Genomic DNA, 14,930 nt, shown 5'->3' on the forward strand with positions numbered 1-14,930 from the left:
CCCTGCCGTGCCCTACCGGTGGCGGTGCCTGGCGCGGGAGAAGAGGCGCGGGGAGGTGAGCGGGACCGGGTGGCGACGGGGCTGGGAGGCGACGGGGCTGGGAGGCGGGACCGAGACGAGGGGGCCGGAGCGGTGATTCCCCTGAGGCCGCCGTGTGGTGCCGTTGCAGATGAGCAGGGCGAGGGCGGACGAGGAGGAGTACTGGCACAGCTCCAAGTTCCGGGCCTTCACCTTCGACGATGAGGATGACGAGCTCTCACAGGTAGGGCCCGACCCCGAGTCTGCCGGGGCGTCGCGACCTGGCGTGAGACACGCCCCCCCCTCACCCCGGGCAGGCCGTGGACGGCCCAGGCCTCGGCTTCACGCTTTGCTGAGGATCCGTGCTTCGTGGGTGGCATGGATGCTCGCCTCCTGCCCTCTGTGGAGGCCACCAAGGGCTCCCGTTTCGACCCCACAGTAGCCCATCTGAAATCTCATTAGGACCGTGGTTCTTTGCCAATGCACCAAACTGCATCTCCTGCTGGCTGAGCTGTCAGTGTCTGTGGCGGTGGCCTTTAGATTCCCAGGGGTGAGGAAGGGCCGCTGTGCCTGCTGAACACCTTACAGGTGTAAAATGCCTCCTGCAGAAGAGGCAGTGGAAGCTGAAGAAGCTGTGTTCAAAGTCCTGAGGGAGACTAATGGTAATAGGAAGTAAAGCATGCTCTGCAACACTGGTGGTCTTTATATAAGCTCTTTCTTTTGTCCATAGCTAAAGGAATCCAAGCGGGCAGTGAATAGCCTTCGGGATATTGTCGATGATGATGATGACGATGATCTCGAGAGGGTCAGCTGGAGCGGCGAACCTGTGGGAAGTAAGTGTAGAAGTTCTGCAAGTTATCCTTGAGACAGAGGGAGTTTAAAATTACCGCGTAAGTTATGTCGTTTAGTCAAGGTCAAGACTACTACTTGCTATCTAATCCTGCATATCTAATCTGATTCTAGTCTCTTCAAGTCATGTTGTGAGCCACTTGATTGACCTGTGTGGATCCATTGAAAAGAGAGTGAGCAGTAGTCCAAATTACATAAAGAAGAGGAATGCAGATGAGTTGAGGGAACTTACCATGTTTTTCCCAACATGTAGCACAGCTTAGAGCAGATGTTTTGGAGGTTATGGCTTGATATTTTTCATGCTCAGCTGACCTGCAGGATTCTAGGTGATCATTTCCTTCACACTGCTGCCTGAAATGACACCATTTAAAGTTCGCTGTCCTTTGCTTCCACAGCACTTTAAGGAGATATTCCAAGGCTTAGTGTGTGTTTATAAACTGACTCTTACACTTGAAGTTTGAAAGGGAATTATAAGCATTAAGCAAATGCGTTTCTAGTGATGATGGGAGCGAGCTCATGACGCACACACGATGGTGTCTGCTGCGCTTTGGAGTTCATGACCCATGGAACATGTGGCACTTGCTAGCCAGTGTCAAACAGTGAAAATTCACATTTGGATCACCCAGAGGACCTTCAAAGAGTCTGTTCTTCTTGTCCTATGCTGTAGCTCCTCCCTCTGGTTCAGGCTATTTCTTTTCTCACCCAAGGTCTCTACCTGTCAACTTTTTTGCTTTATCACCCTGTCCTAAAATGTGTGTTGTGCAGCTGTGTGAAAAGAAGGGAAAACTGTGTATCAAACAAGCAGGAGGGAGACATGCGCATTGTTGCCAGCAGCATATGCACACTGATAGCTGTTTTGTCCGTGTGGGGAGGAAAACTATCTTTTCCAGTGTTGAGGAAGGTATGCTTTTATGCTTCTGTAATTTGAGGTAAGACAGGGATTCTCTGTTTTGCTATGTATGTTTAGAGCAAGGATTATGCTTTACACCATCCAACAACAAATAAATGTTGGATGGTCTATGCATTTTTTTTATATAAGCCATAACCAGCTGTACAACATTGCTGAAATCAACATTTTCTGGAGGACAATGTGCAACTGTTTAGCAAGCGGTATTACATGAGATTGGGATTTTGTACACTGCATTTAATTAGTGCTGTGGGTCAAAGTTGTCAGGATGTGCTAGTGCAGAGCTGACTAGGACACACTTGGTAACATTCCTGCCGTGCCACAGGATCGCTCTTTACAGGATGGTTTTTTTCTTTCTCTGTTACAAATGACCTCTGTCTGAACATAGGTATCTCCTGGTCAATCAAAGAGACAGCCTCCAGCAGCAGTAGCTCACTGGAGGGCCGAGACTCCAGCCTACAGAAGGGCTCTTCCTCCTATGCTGCTTTTCCCAAACAAGTTTCCTCCTACTCCCTAAGCAGCCTATTCAAAGGTGAGATTCCTCATATACAATATGGAAAAATGGGTTTTCCCTCAAGAGTGTTGAGGGGCTACTGTGTTACCTTATATAAATGTTTTTTTCTTAAGTGTATTGCAAAACAGGGAAGCTCTGATCTCTCCTCAGTGTGGGAGGGTATCTCTCACTGGTCAGAAATTGGAGACTGTCTTGTGCAGAAGATCGTGTGCTCTTGTGGTATGGGAGGGGTCTTTCGACATTATGGCTTCTTAAAAGCCAGGTTCCACAGAACAGCAAGGTCAAGCACAGCACTGTACAGCAATCCATTTGCATGGTGGAAAAGAGCAGGCTACAAAGGGACTGGCTTGACCCATGCAGCCCTCATTTGCTCTTCAGTACTATAGAGAAGACAGATTGATTATCCTTTATTTGGAGCTCAGCTGGCTGCTGTTGATGTTATAGTTGGTTCAGCAAACGCATACCATGTGGTAGCACAGCTGGTTATGCAGGGAACTGTGTAGCAGGCCATGGGGAGGCTTAATACAGCTTGCAAGGGTTCAGCTCAGGTGTCTCGCAGCCAGACAACAAACCAGCTTTTACTTTGTCTCTCTTCCTTTGGGATGTTTTTTTACTCTCAACTTTGATAATACAGTGATAATGAAAGGCACCCAAATCGCAGCCCTGATGAATGAAGCTGTTCATGTTGCCATGGCCTAAGCAGTGCTGGGTGCTTGAGCTTCTGCTCTGCAGGTAGATGAGTGTGTTCAGGCTCTCTAACCTCTCCTGGCCTCAGCAACAAGAGGGCAGACAGGGCCAAGGTGTGATATAGTTTGTGATGCCACTGACAACTTCAAAAGCCTTAGACTGCAAGCAGCTGAGCCCCAGCTATGCCGGTGTAGTGTGAGTGACTATGCAGTGGCTTGTTCTACAGTGGCATAGCTGCAGTGCACTCGCTTGCAGTCTAGGTTTGTGTTCCCTCTGCAAGAGATGTTGCTGGTGAAGAGACAGTCTCTCATGAGTGTTTGTTTTGATTTCAGGACGAAACAAACTTCCAAGTTTCCAGTCCCTTTCGGATGGTAAGTTTTGAATCCCTGCCTTATTTTGGGAGGGGTGGAGATTTACATAAACCAAAGCATTTCCAAAAGAAGGGAAGTGTCATGTTCCTGATGTTGCAGAAGGGGAAACTGAATCATCAGTTGTCTGAAAGTCATTCAGCAAAGAAACGTAAGAGTTGGCATGATGGTTTGGGGTAATCTGCTTACGTACAACTGATTGATTTAGAGCAATTTTAAAAATTGCTTATTAGATTTAGAGCAAAATTTACAACGTTGATTTAGAGCAACTTTGTATTGCCATTTGGTGCTTGAGTTTTGGTCTTCTACCATGAGAACCAAGGAAAGGGCGGTTTTGGAAGCGGGTGTGAATCAGGATTTTGATGTGCTACTCCACTTTGCCTTTCCCTCTCAGCCCTCTCTGACACAGGAGTTAAAAACTACGCCCCAGAACTGCGCAGACCGAAAGCTGAGTACAAGGTGAGCAGCCTGTGTTTGTAGTGTGCTGAGATCAGAGTACTGCCAGGTGAAGTTCCTACTCTATTGGTTTCATGAGAAGTGATTAATTGCTATTTCAAACAGCAGAGGGCAATGCAGGCAATAGGACAGGGAGCCTGCAAAATGCAGCCTGACAGTAATTTAGGCACTCTGCTTTTGGGGAGCTTTGTCAGGGGTCTTAGTTACTCCTTCTCCTAATGAATGGCCCAGCAGTCTCTGTGGAAATGGTTTCTATATAGTGCTTTGCCTGTAAGCTGCTTTCATGCTCAGTCAGATGAATTGCCATTATGTGTGGCAATTTTTAAATTTTTTTAAATCTAAAGGCTTCTAAATTTCTTGTTTGTTAATCTCTGGGACAGCATAAGAGAGAATTGCACAGAGGTGGAGTTCCAGTAGTCAGGAATGTTCTTTTCCCAGACAGGCAGTGTTAGGTGTTGCAGAATCTAGTGGATTTTGGGACAGGGTGGATTCCTCCTACTAGGTGTGAGGTTGTGGTTCCATGTCTCCAGGTCCAGCCAGTAACAGGACTGACCATGTACTCCCAACAGATAGAGATATGCACGGTACTAACAGAGCTGCCCACACAGATTAACACAGACAGAAACCAATGCCTTTACCAACAGACACATAAACAGACAACACTCAAACCTCCTTTCTGTCTGATCAGGATTGAATTCCACTAGTGGAACATACACACACTCTATGGGTCTCTCCAGTAGCTGGTCTTAGATGTACAGTTTGTTTTGTAGCTGAATCCCAGACCCCAGTCTCCTCCAGTTGCTGGCACCTAGACCCCTGAGTTCATGGTCCTGTTCTGGTTCCTGGGACTCAGACTGCTTATTCTATTTACTGGCTGGTTGAGCTTGAAGTTCACTAGCATTCATACGAACACATACACTTGGAATAGAGAGCCCAGCCACACAGAAGGTGGTTAAATATGGAATTTAATGAGAATATAAGACAGACTGCAGTGATTGATTGCAAGGCTCAGTCAGACAGACACACTAACTAGCCACTTGTTTAAACTTGGCTGGCACCCTGTAGTCCCTTTTCCCTCTATTTTCCCGTGCTTGTTCCTGCACAATTTATTTTGGTCCCTCCCTTTCCCTGCTTTTTGTCTTTCCCGTAAACTTCCATAACAAGCCTCACACATTTACACAACCCTTTAAAACATGCCAGGATCCTCTTTCCCCTGCATCTCATACTAAGTCCCGTGCCTCTTTAGGGTTACATAGTGTTTGGGGAAAGTTTCTTTGGTTTACTTGTCTTGGAGGGTTTTACACAAGGGATAATGACCTAATCTGTCTCATTTGATGGTGGCAAGGAGTGGCCAAGTCAGTGTGCTCAGATTGCACTGATTAGGTTACTGGGTTTTTTCCACCCGTCCTTGGCCATCTGATCTTCACCAGGTTGGTGTGTTTATGTTGATTAGCCTTTAATCACATAACCTAACAGGCAGCACTTCCTGAAAGCACAGCAGGAGAAATAAGTGTGTCCTGTTGTGTTCTGTGCCTGCAGAGGCAGTGAAGCAGGAATGAGAAGGGTTGTACAGCCCCTTAAGAGCAAGCAGGAGTGCGTAAGTGGGGTGGAACAAAGAAGGGAAAGTTAGTGGCAGCTTTGAACCAGTGTCCTGACAGTGACAGGATGAGGAGCTGCCTCTGGCCAGAGGTGCTGGAGAGACCTCTGGTGCTCAGGACATTTGACACTCAGCTATATACTGACTGTGCAGTGGTCCCCTGATAGGACTGGGTCAACCCTTTTTTTTTCTTTAGATTTGGGATTTCAAGAAATCTTCAGTGAATTTAAAATGTAATGTACTGAGAGCTGGTTCTGGTTACTCTCTCTCTCTAGCTCTTCTGAGGCAGAAGGCTGAATTACAACCACTGGCTTGGATGCCTCACAAAGACTTAGATGCCTTCTTGGAGTCCAAGTTCAGGAGTGGCCTCTTTTAATCCAGTGCTTCCAGACTGTAGTGTCTGCAGGGGAAGAACTTTGGTCATTGCAGCAGTGGTAGCTTATTACCTTAGGAAGGCCTTGCTACAGGCTTCAGTGCTCTTGTCACATTGTACTAGTCCTATGTGACTCTCCAGGCAGTTGCCTGAGGCTGTTGTCCCTGCGTTCTCCACACTGCTGTGGAGGGCTCACCAGCAGAAGTCTGTCTGAATTGTAACAACAAACTGACTCCTCCCCCCTCAGTTTTGGGTTTGTCAGTTTTGCATGTTTTTTGTTTGTCCTTCTGAAAGCAACATTGGAGCTTTAATTTGCAAGGAGGACAACCTGTTGAAATGCACTTCTTATAAAGGATATGATGACAGACCTTACTGAGGCAATAGAAACTCTGTGTTAACATCTGAGCCTCTAGCTTCCCTCCCCACCAGCATGCAGAGTCTGAGGGCATCTGCACCTGCACACTGTAAGGACATATCCTACTAACCCCTCCCCCAGAGCTGAATGATAAGTCTGAGAAGCTACACATGGGCCATCACGCTGATCCAGCACAAGTGGAAAGCAGCTTGGGGACTGCTGGTGTGATCTGGCCTCTTGAGTCTCAAGATCTCTTTATCTTTCTTGTGGCAGGATTACAACAGTGACTGGAGCCCCAAAGACACAGTCAGGCGAATGCAGAGGGGCAAGGTAAGGACTTGCCACACCCACCTGCTTGCAGGAGATGGGGTGTGGGTGATCCTAAACTGCTTTACATGTCCCTATGCTCCTGGCTGTTCCAGGAGCAGTGAGGGGATCTGTGTTGCTTGCAGCGTCTATCAGGGACAGTGTGCTGCCTCTCTGCTGCTTTGCTGGGTGGCAGTTCTGGGATCACACTAGCTCAGGAGCAGCAGGAGATCTTCAGGGTTTTGTTGTATTGTTTACTTGAGTTGTCCCCTCAGCTAGGCTCTGACAGGAGGTATCTGTACTGCTCTCTCCCTCTCTACCCTTTCTGCTCCTTGGAGCTGGGTTTATTGAAAAAATCTGAGAGTGTGGAGCTTTACTTCCCTTCTTAGTTGGTGGCAGATGAAGAGGGGAAGACAGAAGCAGTCTGGGTTACACTGGAGCCGTAATCTTAGTCTCAGCTGCCTCAGTTTGCAGTGAGCACACAGGGAGCTTGTGGTTTTACTCTGCATGTGTCTCCTCAAAGGCTGAGGTGAACTAAAGGCTTGAGAGAGGCCACAATTATGGGGTAAGAAGAAGGGAGGAAGAGTTTTACAACTCTAATTTTCTGGTCTTCTCTGTGGAAAGGGCCCTGCAGAGTTCCCTTCTCCTGTCAGGGCTGGTGGCTTGTGGTGTGCAGGGAAGCCTTGCCTTGATACAAGGGTGTTTGTGCTGAATGTACAATGTCTGCTGTCCTAGCCTGAGCAGTAATGAGGGCTAACTCTGCAACCCTTGTGGACAGATTCCCAGGGATCATGCAGCATGTGGTTTCAGCTGAGAAGTTCTCTGCTGGTTGGAAGGGCAGTTATTCATGTTGCTGAAGTGCTCATGGGGGAAGAATAGGTAGTGCCTTGGGCATTGGTTCAGCCTGGGGATTGTCTGATGTCCCATATGCCTACTTACACCTCTCCTTTCTCCAGGTCTGCTCTCTAGAAAGATTTCGCTCCCTGCAGGACAAGCTGGTGCTCTTGGATGAAGCTGTGGCAGGGCATGATGGCAATGTCATTACAGCTGTGAGTCCTGCTGGGGTTATGTAGGGCTGGGACTTCCTGGGTGACGCCACAGAGTGTGGTTGTGTGAATGCAGTCAGTTGGCTACCTAATCTTGCAAGACAGGGGGCTGTCCTTTACTTAAAACCAAGACGTTACTGAAAAGTATCAACGCTTAAGACTAGGACGTTCCATATTCCTGCTGGCTTTCCTGCCACTCTGCAAAATTAATGTCAGGTTAATAACAAGGAACCTGATCCTTCAGCCTTACAGATCTCTGCAGCAACTTCTTGACGGCCAAGGTTTAATCTGCTCATTGCAGCACAGAAGATTTGAGGGGCCTTTCCAGTTTATCTGGCTTCCAAAGCATCAGGCAGCAAATGGGACTGTGTCAGAGCTTCCCTCATCCATGTGTTTTAAGCCCTTGGATCTCTCATGGAAAGCTTTTTCTCTGTAAGTCTTGGTCTCATGTATCTAAGCTCCAGAGTAGGAGCTTAGGCAGGCATCCAGGCAGCTGTGACCCTGGCTCACTACTTGTCCTGTGTCTACTGAGTAGCAGAATTCAGTTCAGTGCTGTAAGAGGTGTGTCTTCAGAGGCCCTTTGCAAAAGCCTCCCCAAGCCTTAACCAGTCTGCTGTCTGTCTTAATCCTGGTGAAGACTGATCTGATCAGCTGAGAGCTGCCTCTCTGTGCTCACAGGTCCTGATATTCCTGAAACGGACGCTAAGGAGAGGTAAGTGTGACTGGGGCCAGGGTTTCTATAGTGTTTCTGTGTGGCTAGTTCTTTCACTGGGTGCAAGTCACAAATAGAGCATCTGGGGTATTGCTACTTTACTGAGCATGAAATATTTTTGCAGCGAGTGTAACATGGGAATGGGGGTGGTGTTGCCCATGAAGACCCCAGAAAGGAGATTTAAGCAGTGGTAGGTGGTGGTAGTGGTGATGGGTGAATGAAAATGAATCTGTAGGGATAGCACACTGCTGTGAATTCAGCTGGCCACCTTGCAAACAGGCTCTTCTCCTGTGCTCTAGCCTCCAAGACTGTGCTTTGAGATGGAAAAAGGTTGTTTAATCCTGCCAATGACTTGCAACTCCATGAACCATGCTTAGCCCCCTCTGGCTTGGTAGTGCTAACTTACTTTACCCACCTGTACATATCTCTCTCTCTCTCTCTCCTGTAGAGATCTTGTTTCGGGAGCTGGAGGTGCGGCAGGTGGCCTTGTGTCATCTGATCCATTTCCTCAAAGAGACGGGTGAGCAGAAGTTGCTTCTGGATCTGCTCAGGTGAGGCTCTTCCCCAGCCTTGTGGTGGGGCTGAGCACACTTCTAGGAACCTGCCTCCAAGTTAATCCTTGCTCATTCCCTTTTGCAGGTTCCTAGACAGGACAGAGGAAGTTGCTGTGAGTATTCCCAGGAGCAGAAGCTTCCTTTCCTCAGTGAAGAAGGAGTGTAGTGAGCAGGGGGAGGCTGGCTGCAGGGTGTCTGGTAGTCAGGCGAGAGCTTTGCATCCCCGTTTTGCCCTCTGGAGTCCTGTATCTCCCAAATCCATGAGAACAGACTGTGCTGCTTTTCCCTCTCCCTCCAGCTGTCCCAGTACCGGGAGCATTTGAACATCCAGGATGTAGAAAAAAGGAGGGAATTTCTGAAAGGCTGCATTGGGTAAGAAAAAATGCAAGAGGATAGCAGGGTTCTGGGTGTTTCACTGGAAGTGGTAGTAAAGAAAATTAGACCTCTGTCACAGTGCCACAGCTTATGTAGTTTGAGAGCTGATGTTGGTTTTGCCTCAGTGGGAGTGGGATGTTGTGGACACAGTGTAGAACAGAGAGGAAGAATTTGTGGTGATCACTAGTCCAGCAGCTTTTGCTGCTTACTTGGAGGAAAAAATGCTTCAGGGACCTTCTGATCCTTGACCCTTCAGGCTGTGAAGGATGAAAGCTCGGATGCCTGAGCACTTGAGGAAATTGGCAGCGTCAGCTTTAGATTGTTCTGTGAGAGTTGCCACGTAACTTTTCCTTCTCTGGAGCCTGGCTAGGAGAGATCCAACTGAAACGGGCAGCAGGGCAGGAGTTTGAGTATTTACTAGCCACTCAGGCTGGGGAGAATGGGAGGTGTTCCCTGCATCTCTGTCTCTGGGGAGAAGTTTGATAAGAGAGGAGCATCCTTCTAAGTGTACTGTGCTAAGAGCTGCTGACAGTGTCTCCTTCCTCCATATCTGGCCAGGCTGCCATTTTCAGCTGAGGATACCTCCCACATCCAAGACCATTATACCCTGTTGGAGCGACAGATCATCATTGAGGTATGAAATCTTCCCTGCTGGTTAGGAAATGACTGGGACTAGCTGCAAGATCTCTATCTGTCCCTAACTTCTACCACTTTGGATCTAACCAGCCTGCCCTGGCTGGTGTAGTTTAACTGTTACCCAAGCTGCTGTACCAGGCACATGTGTGAAATACCAGACCTGAGACTTCATGGCATGTTGAGGCTGTGCCTGTGCATTGCTCTCACAACACTCTCCCCGGGTCTCTACCTCGCAGCTAAGTCAGGCAATTGCTCTGGCTCTGTTCACCCTCTCTGTCTTCCTGTTTCTGCAGGCCAATGATCGGCACTTGGAGACGGCTGGGCAGTCCGAGATATTTCGGAAATATCCTCGCAAGGCTTCAATTCTCAACATGCCACTAGTGACCACCCTCTTCTATTCCTGTTTCTACCACTACACAGAGGCTGAGGTGAGGATGATGTGGGAGAAGAGAAGGGTTACATCTCATCCCTCTAGCCCTTGATATGCAGGTGGTTAAGCTGGGGCATGTTAAGCAAAGAAGGGGAGGGAGATCATATTTCATCCCTCAGAGAGACCTAGAGGAACCCAGCTCCCCTTGTGCATCTGGGACCAGTTTGGAGTTTTCTTTTGTGCTCTAAGATGGGGCATTCAACCTGGGACAGCCTGTCAAGGAGTTGCCTCCTAGAAACCACTGTCTTTTACTTCTGGCTCCAAGGAGCCAGAATTGGCCCTTAATTCCATGAGACTGAGGTGTGTGATAGTAGTCTTGGAAGTGCTGGAGGTACAGTAGTTGAGGATGTAGGGGAAACCAAACTAGAGAGCTAATGGTGTGGGATAGTTACTCTCTTCTGCCAGCTGTTTCCTCCTGTGGCGCTGATATGCGCAAAAAGCAGCAAAAACTTGGGGGCATTCACCCTGTGGGTGGCAAATGCCTTGCAACAGGTGTCTGAACCTCTCCTGTGGCCTGCCCTGCTGAGTTTGCACTGACTTGTCTGCTCTCTCTAGGGAACGTTCAGCAGCCCAACCAACCTGAAGAAAACATTTAAGGTACATGAGTCTCCTGCTGTTGGGGCAGCACTAGCTGAATATGTGGGCAGCCAAACTGTATTTAGCGAGGGGGCTGGGTAGGAGGAGTTTGAGGGGCTCAGCACTGACATAGGGCGGCGGGCACAGCATCCTCCTTTAGCAGGGCCATTCTGGAGGCTTAGAAAGGCAAGTGGGAGCCATGTGGAGGCTTTCACTGGGTGCACCCTGGCTGCAGCGGCACTTACAAATCCACATCTCCTGCCCTCTGCAGCACCGGCCCTGGCCTCAGACAGCATCTCGCCTCATTTCCTGGCTGTTGGTGTGGGTCCTGACAGGGTTGGGGGCAGATGCCATTCCTGTCCAACCCTCGCAGGCCTTCTGAGCCGTGCTAGTGCTCAGACTGCAGCTTTCTGCCTTGCAGATTCCTGATAAGCAGTATGTGCTGACTGCCCTGGCTGCCCGTGCCAAGCTGCGAGCCTGGGATGATGTGGATGCCCTCTTCACCACCAAGGTGAGCTGCAGAAAGCCTTGCTGGGGACTCAGTTTCAAGTGCTGATATCTGCTACTGATAGCTGGCTTGTTCTGGAGTTACCGGACAGACTGGTTTTATTTCAGCAGGGCCCAGTACCTCTGCTGCAGGGTGCTGCAATTCCTCCTCTCCCTGCCCCTGCTGGGCCTGGCTTGGCTGCAGCAACAAGATCAGAGAAGGGGGCTGCTGTCTCCCTCTGTTACCAAAGGGTTTGCAGCCACCACATGAAGGGTTCTGCCAGTGGTGCACGTGGTGGCTGGTGGCGTACATTGCTGGCACTGGGGAAAAACATTTTCTTGTGGCTGGAGGGATTGCCCTTTAGGATTAACATAGGGTTTGGCTCTCATTTCAGAACTGGCTGGGCTACACCAAGAAGAAGGCACCTATTGGCTTCCACAGGGTGGTGGAGATCTTGCAGAGGAACAATGCTCCTGTGCAGGTGAGCAAGGAACCGCTGCTTATGTCCTCCTGCTCTTCACTGGGATTTTGGATGTGAATGATACCCCAAGTGAGCTGCTTCCTAGCTGAGAGTAGGAGAACAGCTTGCTGAGCTGCTGGCTCTGCCGGGTGGGTGCAGCACTCAGCTGAGTGACCCATGCACCCACAGCAAGTGTGGGTGTTAGTGAGGGCTGGCTCTGAGGTATGACTGCAGGAGGGACAGCGGGCCTAGAGTTGTCTGGGAGCTCTCTCCCCACAGTGCATTGCTGCCACTGTTTGCTACATTAGCTTTTTTTATGCTTAATCTGCCTGGCAATGGTTAACCCAATCCATAGGAACAAGGTAGCCTAGGACTCTGAGCTTTGTGAGGAGAGCTTTATTGCCTCTGGGGTCCTGAGCAATCTTGTCCTGGTCACTTGCTGCCTTAGGAAGGAAGGGGTCAAGTCTGTGTGACCAGCGACCTTGAAAGGTTTTGTGACTGGGGTGAGAGAACAAGGCAGGGAGTACCTGCAGAAGGGAGCTGAGACATTCTTCCTTCCCTCGCAGGTGCTGCAGGAGTATGTGCGCCTGGTAGAGGATGTGGAGACACGGTTGAACCTCGCCACCAAATACAAGTGCCATGATGTTGTCATTGAGGTAGGTCTCTGCTGTGTGTGGGAAGAGATGGTACAAGAGTCTGCTTTTTCTCCCTAGCTTTCCCATGCTCTGCCATGTGCCACTGCTGCCATGTGCCTGGTGTGGTTTGTTTATCCCTGTGGCCTGGGAGTAGTGATATGGTTCCCAGTAGAAGCCAAGTGAGCCAGGAGAGTGTCTCCTAGTGTTTGTGCTGTGAAATTGTGCTCTGGTTGGAACTTGAGAGGGGATTGAAGAGTTGCCCTGCTCATCTACAGGGCACCATCTAACTGTGGAAGTGTCCTTTTCACTCAGCTGGGTGCTGGTTTTGCTGTTTATCTAGACGTACAAGGATCTGAAGGATCGCATCCAGCTGACAGCATATAAATGCAAGGTGGAGCGAGGCTCTGCAGAAGAAGAGAAGATAAACAGCATTCTCAACAACATGGTAAGAAACGCCTACTTTTTCTTCCAGAGACTCTCATCAGAAACGGTCAGATTAAGTATAAGGTCATGGCTGTCCTACATACTTTTTATCCCTGCTGGATAGCTAATTTTATGTTTGGGGTTGCATTCAGTGTAGGAATGAAGGGTGAAACTGATAGAAATAGCACCCTCTGGCCATAGTTATCCTTGTGAGGGATTGTGTCTCTCTAACTTGGTCCCTGAGGGATCTATGTTCAGCGCTGATGTTAGTCATGTCTCATTCTCTTTTAGCAAATCCGATGGAAGAACTGAGCACCTGTGAAGCAGCCTGCTGGGCCGTTGCATTGCCAGTGAAAAAGGAAACCACAAAACCCAGTCCAGTGCCAACAGAACAGCTCTGTTACTACTCATTGCATGATCAGCGTTCGTCCGTGACAGTGGGTGCCCGTGGCTTGTTGGACAGGGGCATTCAGGCTAGTCGAAGGCAGCTGCTCCAATGTAGCCAGCGAAACCACGGTACTGATCCACCAAGGCTGATTCTTTTTGGAATCTGATTCTCTTTGACTTGGCTGTAAGCCAGGTATCACTTTTGTTTATGGAGGGAAGTTGCTGGGCACAGCAAGGTTATGTCGGCTCTGGGTGATGCCTGGGCTTATTTTCACAAGAGGAACAGGTCAGTCACACTTGTGGATCTCTCCACCAGGGAGTACTGACCAGTCCCTGTAACACTTAAGCTGGTTTGGGTATCACCAGTCATGGCTGTGGCTGGAGTAAAGCCTACTCGACTGTGTTCTCCCTGTGTCAGAGTGTGTTGGGGGAAAGGACCAGCTGCACCTTAAAGCTTTTTTTTGTTGGTTTGCTCTGGCTTACCCTAGGAAAGGAGTTGTTGTGAGAACTCCTGCAGAGAGCCAGGACAGCAGCTTGTGCCAGTATCCTTATGCTGGCACTCTGCAGCTCTTGGAAGATCCCTTTATCAGGGAAGAACAGGCACCTAGTGTGGAGCTGGTCAGAGCCCTGCTGGGTTGGATGGAGAGCAAGGAGGGACCTCTCTCAGCTGGCACAAACCTGCTGGCCCCAGCAGCTCTTTTCTCTGAGTGTTATGCCAGGAAGGATTGAATTGCACTTTCTCAGAAACATGACTCCTCAGGCAACTGCTGGCTTCATCCCTCCAGACCTCACTTCAATTCCTTAAATAAAGCTGTCTCTTTCTCCTTGGGCTGTTTATTTCCTTCCCACACTGAGCACTTTGTCACTCTGTGTGCTAATCCTGAGTAATTTATCACATCTCCCACAAAGTGAGTATGCAGGGGTTTTTCTCACATCCTGAAAAGCACAGTGCGTGTCACTACAGAATGGCTTTGCTTGCAGCAGTACCTTATTTCACACCTTCAGTGCCATCAGCATAGATGAATTAGTTTTAATGTTGTAGGAGAGTTTGCTGTGGCAGGGGTGGTCACACAAAGGTGGTTATGTGTAGCGATGTACCAGTCTGAGGGACTGTTTGGGTTCCAGCCTCCCTGCTGCACTCTCTTTTTTTTTCTGTTGGTGTTTGTTTATTTACAGAATCGTTTAGGTTGGAAGGGACCACTTGATCATCTAGTCCAATCCTGCTCAAGCAGGGTCACCTAGAACAGGCAGACCAGGACTGTGTCTGTTTGGGTTTTCAGTATCTCCACAGCTGGAGACAATTCAGCTTCTCTGGGCAAGCTGTTCCTGAATTTGACCACCCTCACAGTAAAAAGGTGTTTTCTTGTCTTTGCATGGACTCTTACATTTTGGTTTGTGCCCACTGCCTCTTGTTGTCACTGGGCACCACTGAAGAGAGTCTGGGTCCTTTTTCTTCATTTCCTGTCATCAGATACTTACACATGTTGATAAGATCGCCCTGAGCCTTCTCCAGGTTGAACAGCCCTAGCTCTCGGCCTCTCCTCATACGAGAGATTCTTCGGTCCCTTAGTTATCTTCGTGGCCCTTTGCTGGACTCTCTCCAGTATGTCCATGTCCCTTTTGTACTAAGGAGCCCAGAACTGGACATGGTGCTCTGGGTTTAGAGAGGAAGGACCGCCTTCCTTAACCTGCTGGTACAGGTTTCCTTTGGAAATTCAACCCGTCTGCCCCTGCTGGAGAGGCCAACCTTCTGGTTGAGAGCACCTTTTCCCTATGAAC

General features: G+C 49.0%; 1 protein-coding gene across 1 annotated transcript; it reads left to right on the forward strand.

The window, feature by feature from the left end:
• Positions 1-169: 169 nt before the first annotated feature.
• VIPAS39 (VPS33B interacting protein, apical-basolateral polarity regulator, spe-39 homolog) lies at positions 170-13,076 on the forward strand (the record flags this gene model as incomplete). The annotated part of the gene is made up of 19 exons (XM_082001005.1): positions 170-262; positions 749-851; positions 2,163-2,306; positions 3,308-3,346; positions 3,738-3,802; positions 6,398-6,454; positions 7,387-7,479; positions 8,155-8,188; positions 8,637-8,739; positions 8,828-8,855; positions 9,041-9,114; positions 9,676-9,751; positions 10,047-10,181; positions 10,739-10,780; positions 11,181-11,270; positions 11,641-11,727; positions 12,273-12,362; positions 12,682-12,786; positions 13,056-13,076. The coding sequence occupies 19 exons, from the start codon at positions 170-172 to the stop codon at positions 13,074-13,076; spliced, it is 1,479 nt and encodes a 492-aa protein (XP_081857131.1).
• Between the last annotated feature and the right edge of the window lie 1,854 nt (positions 13,077-14,930).

Source organism: Phaethon aethereus (assembly GCF_964289735.1).
Source record: "Phaethon aethereus genome assembly, chromosome: 5".
NCBI lineage: Eukaryota > Metazoa > Chordata > Aves > Phaethontiformes > Phaethontidae > Phaethon > Phaethon aethereus.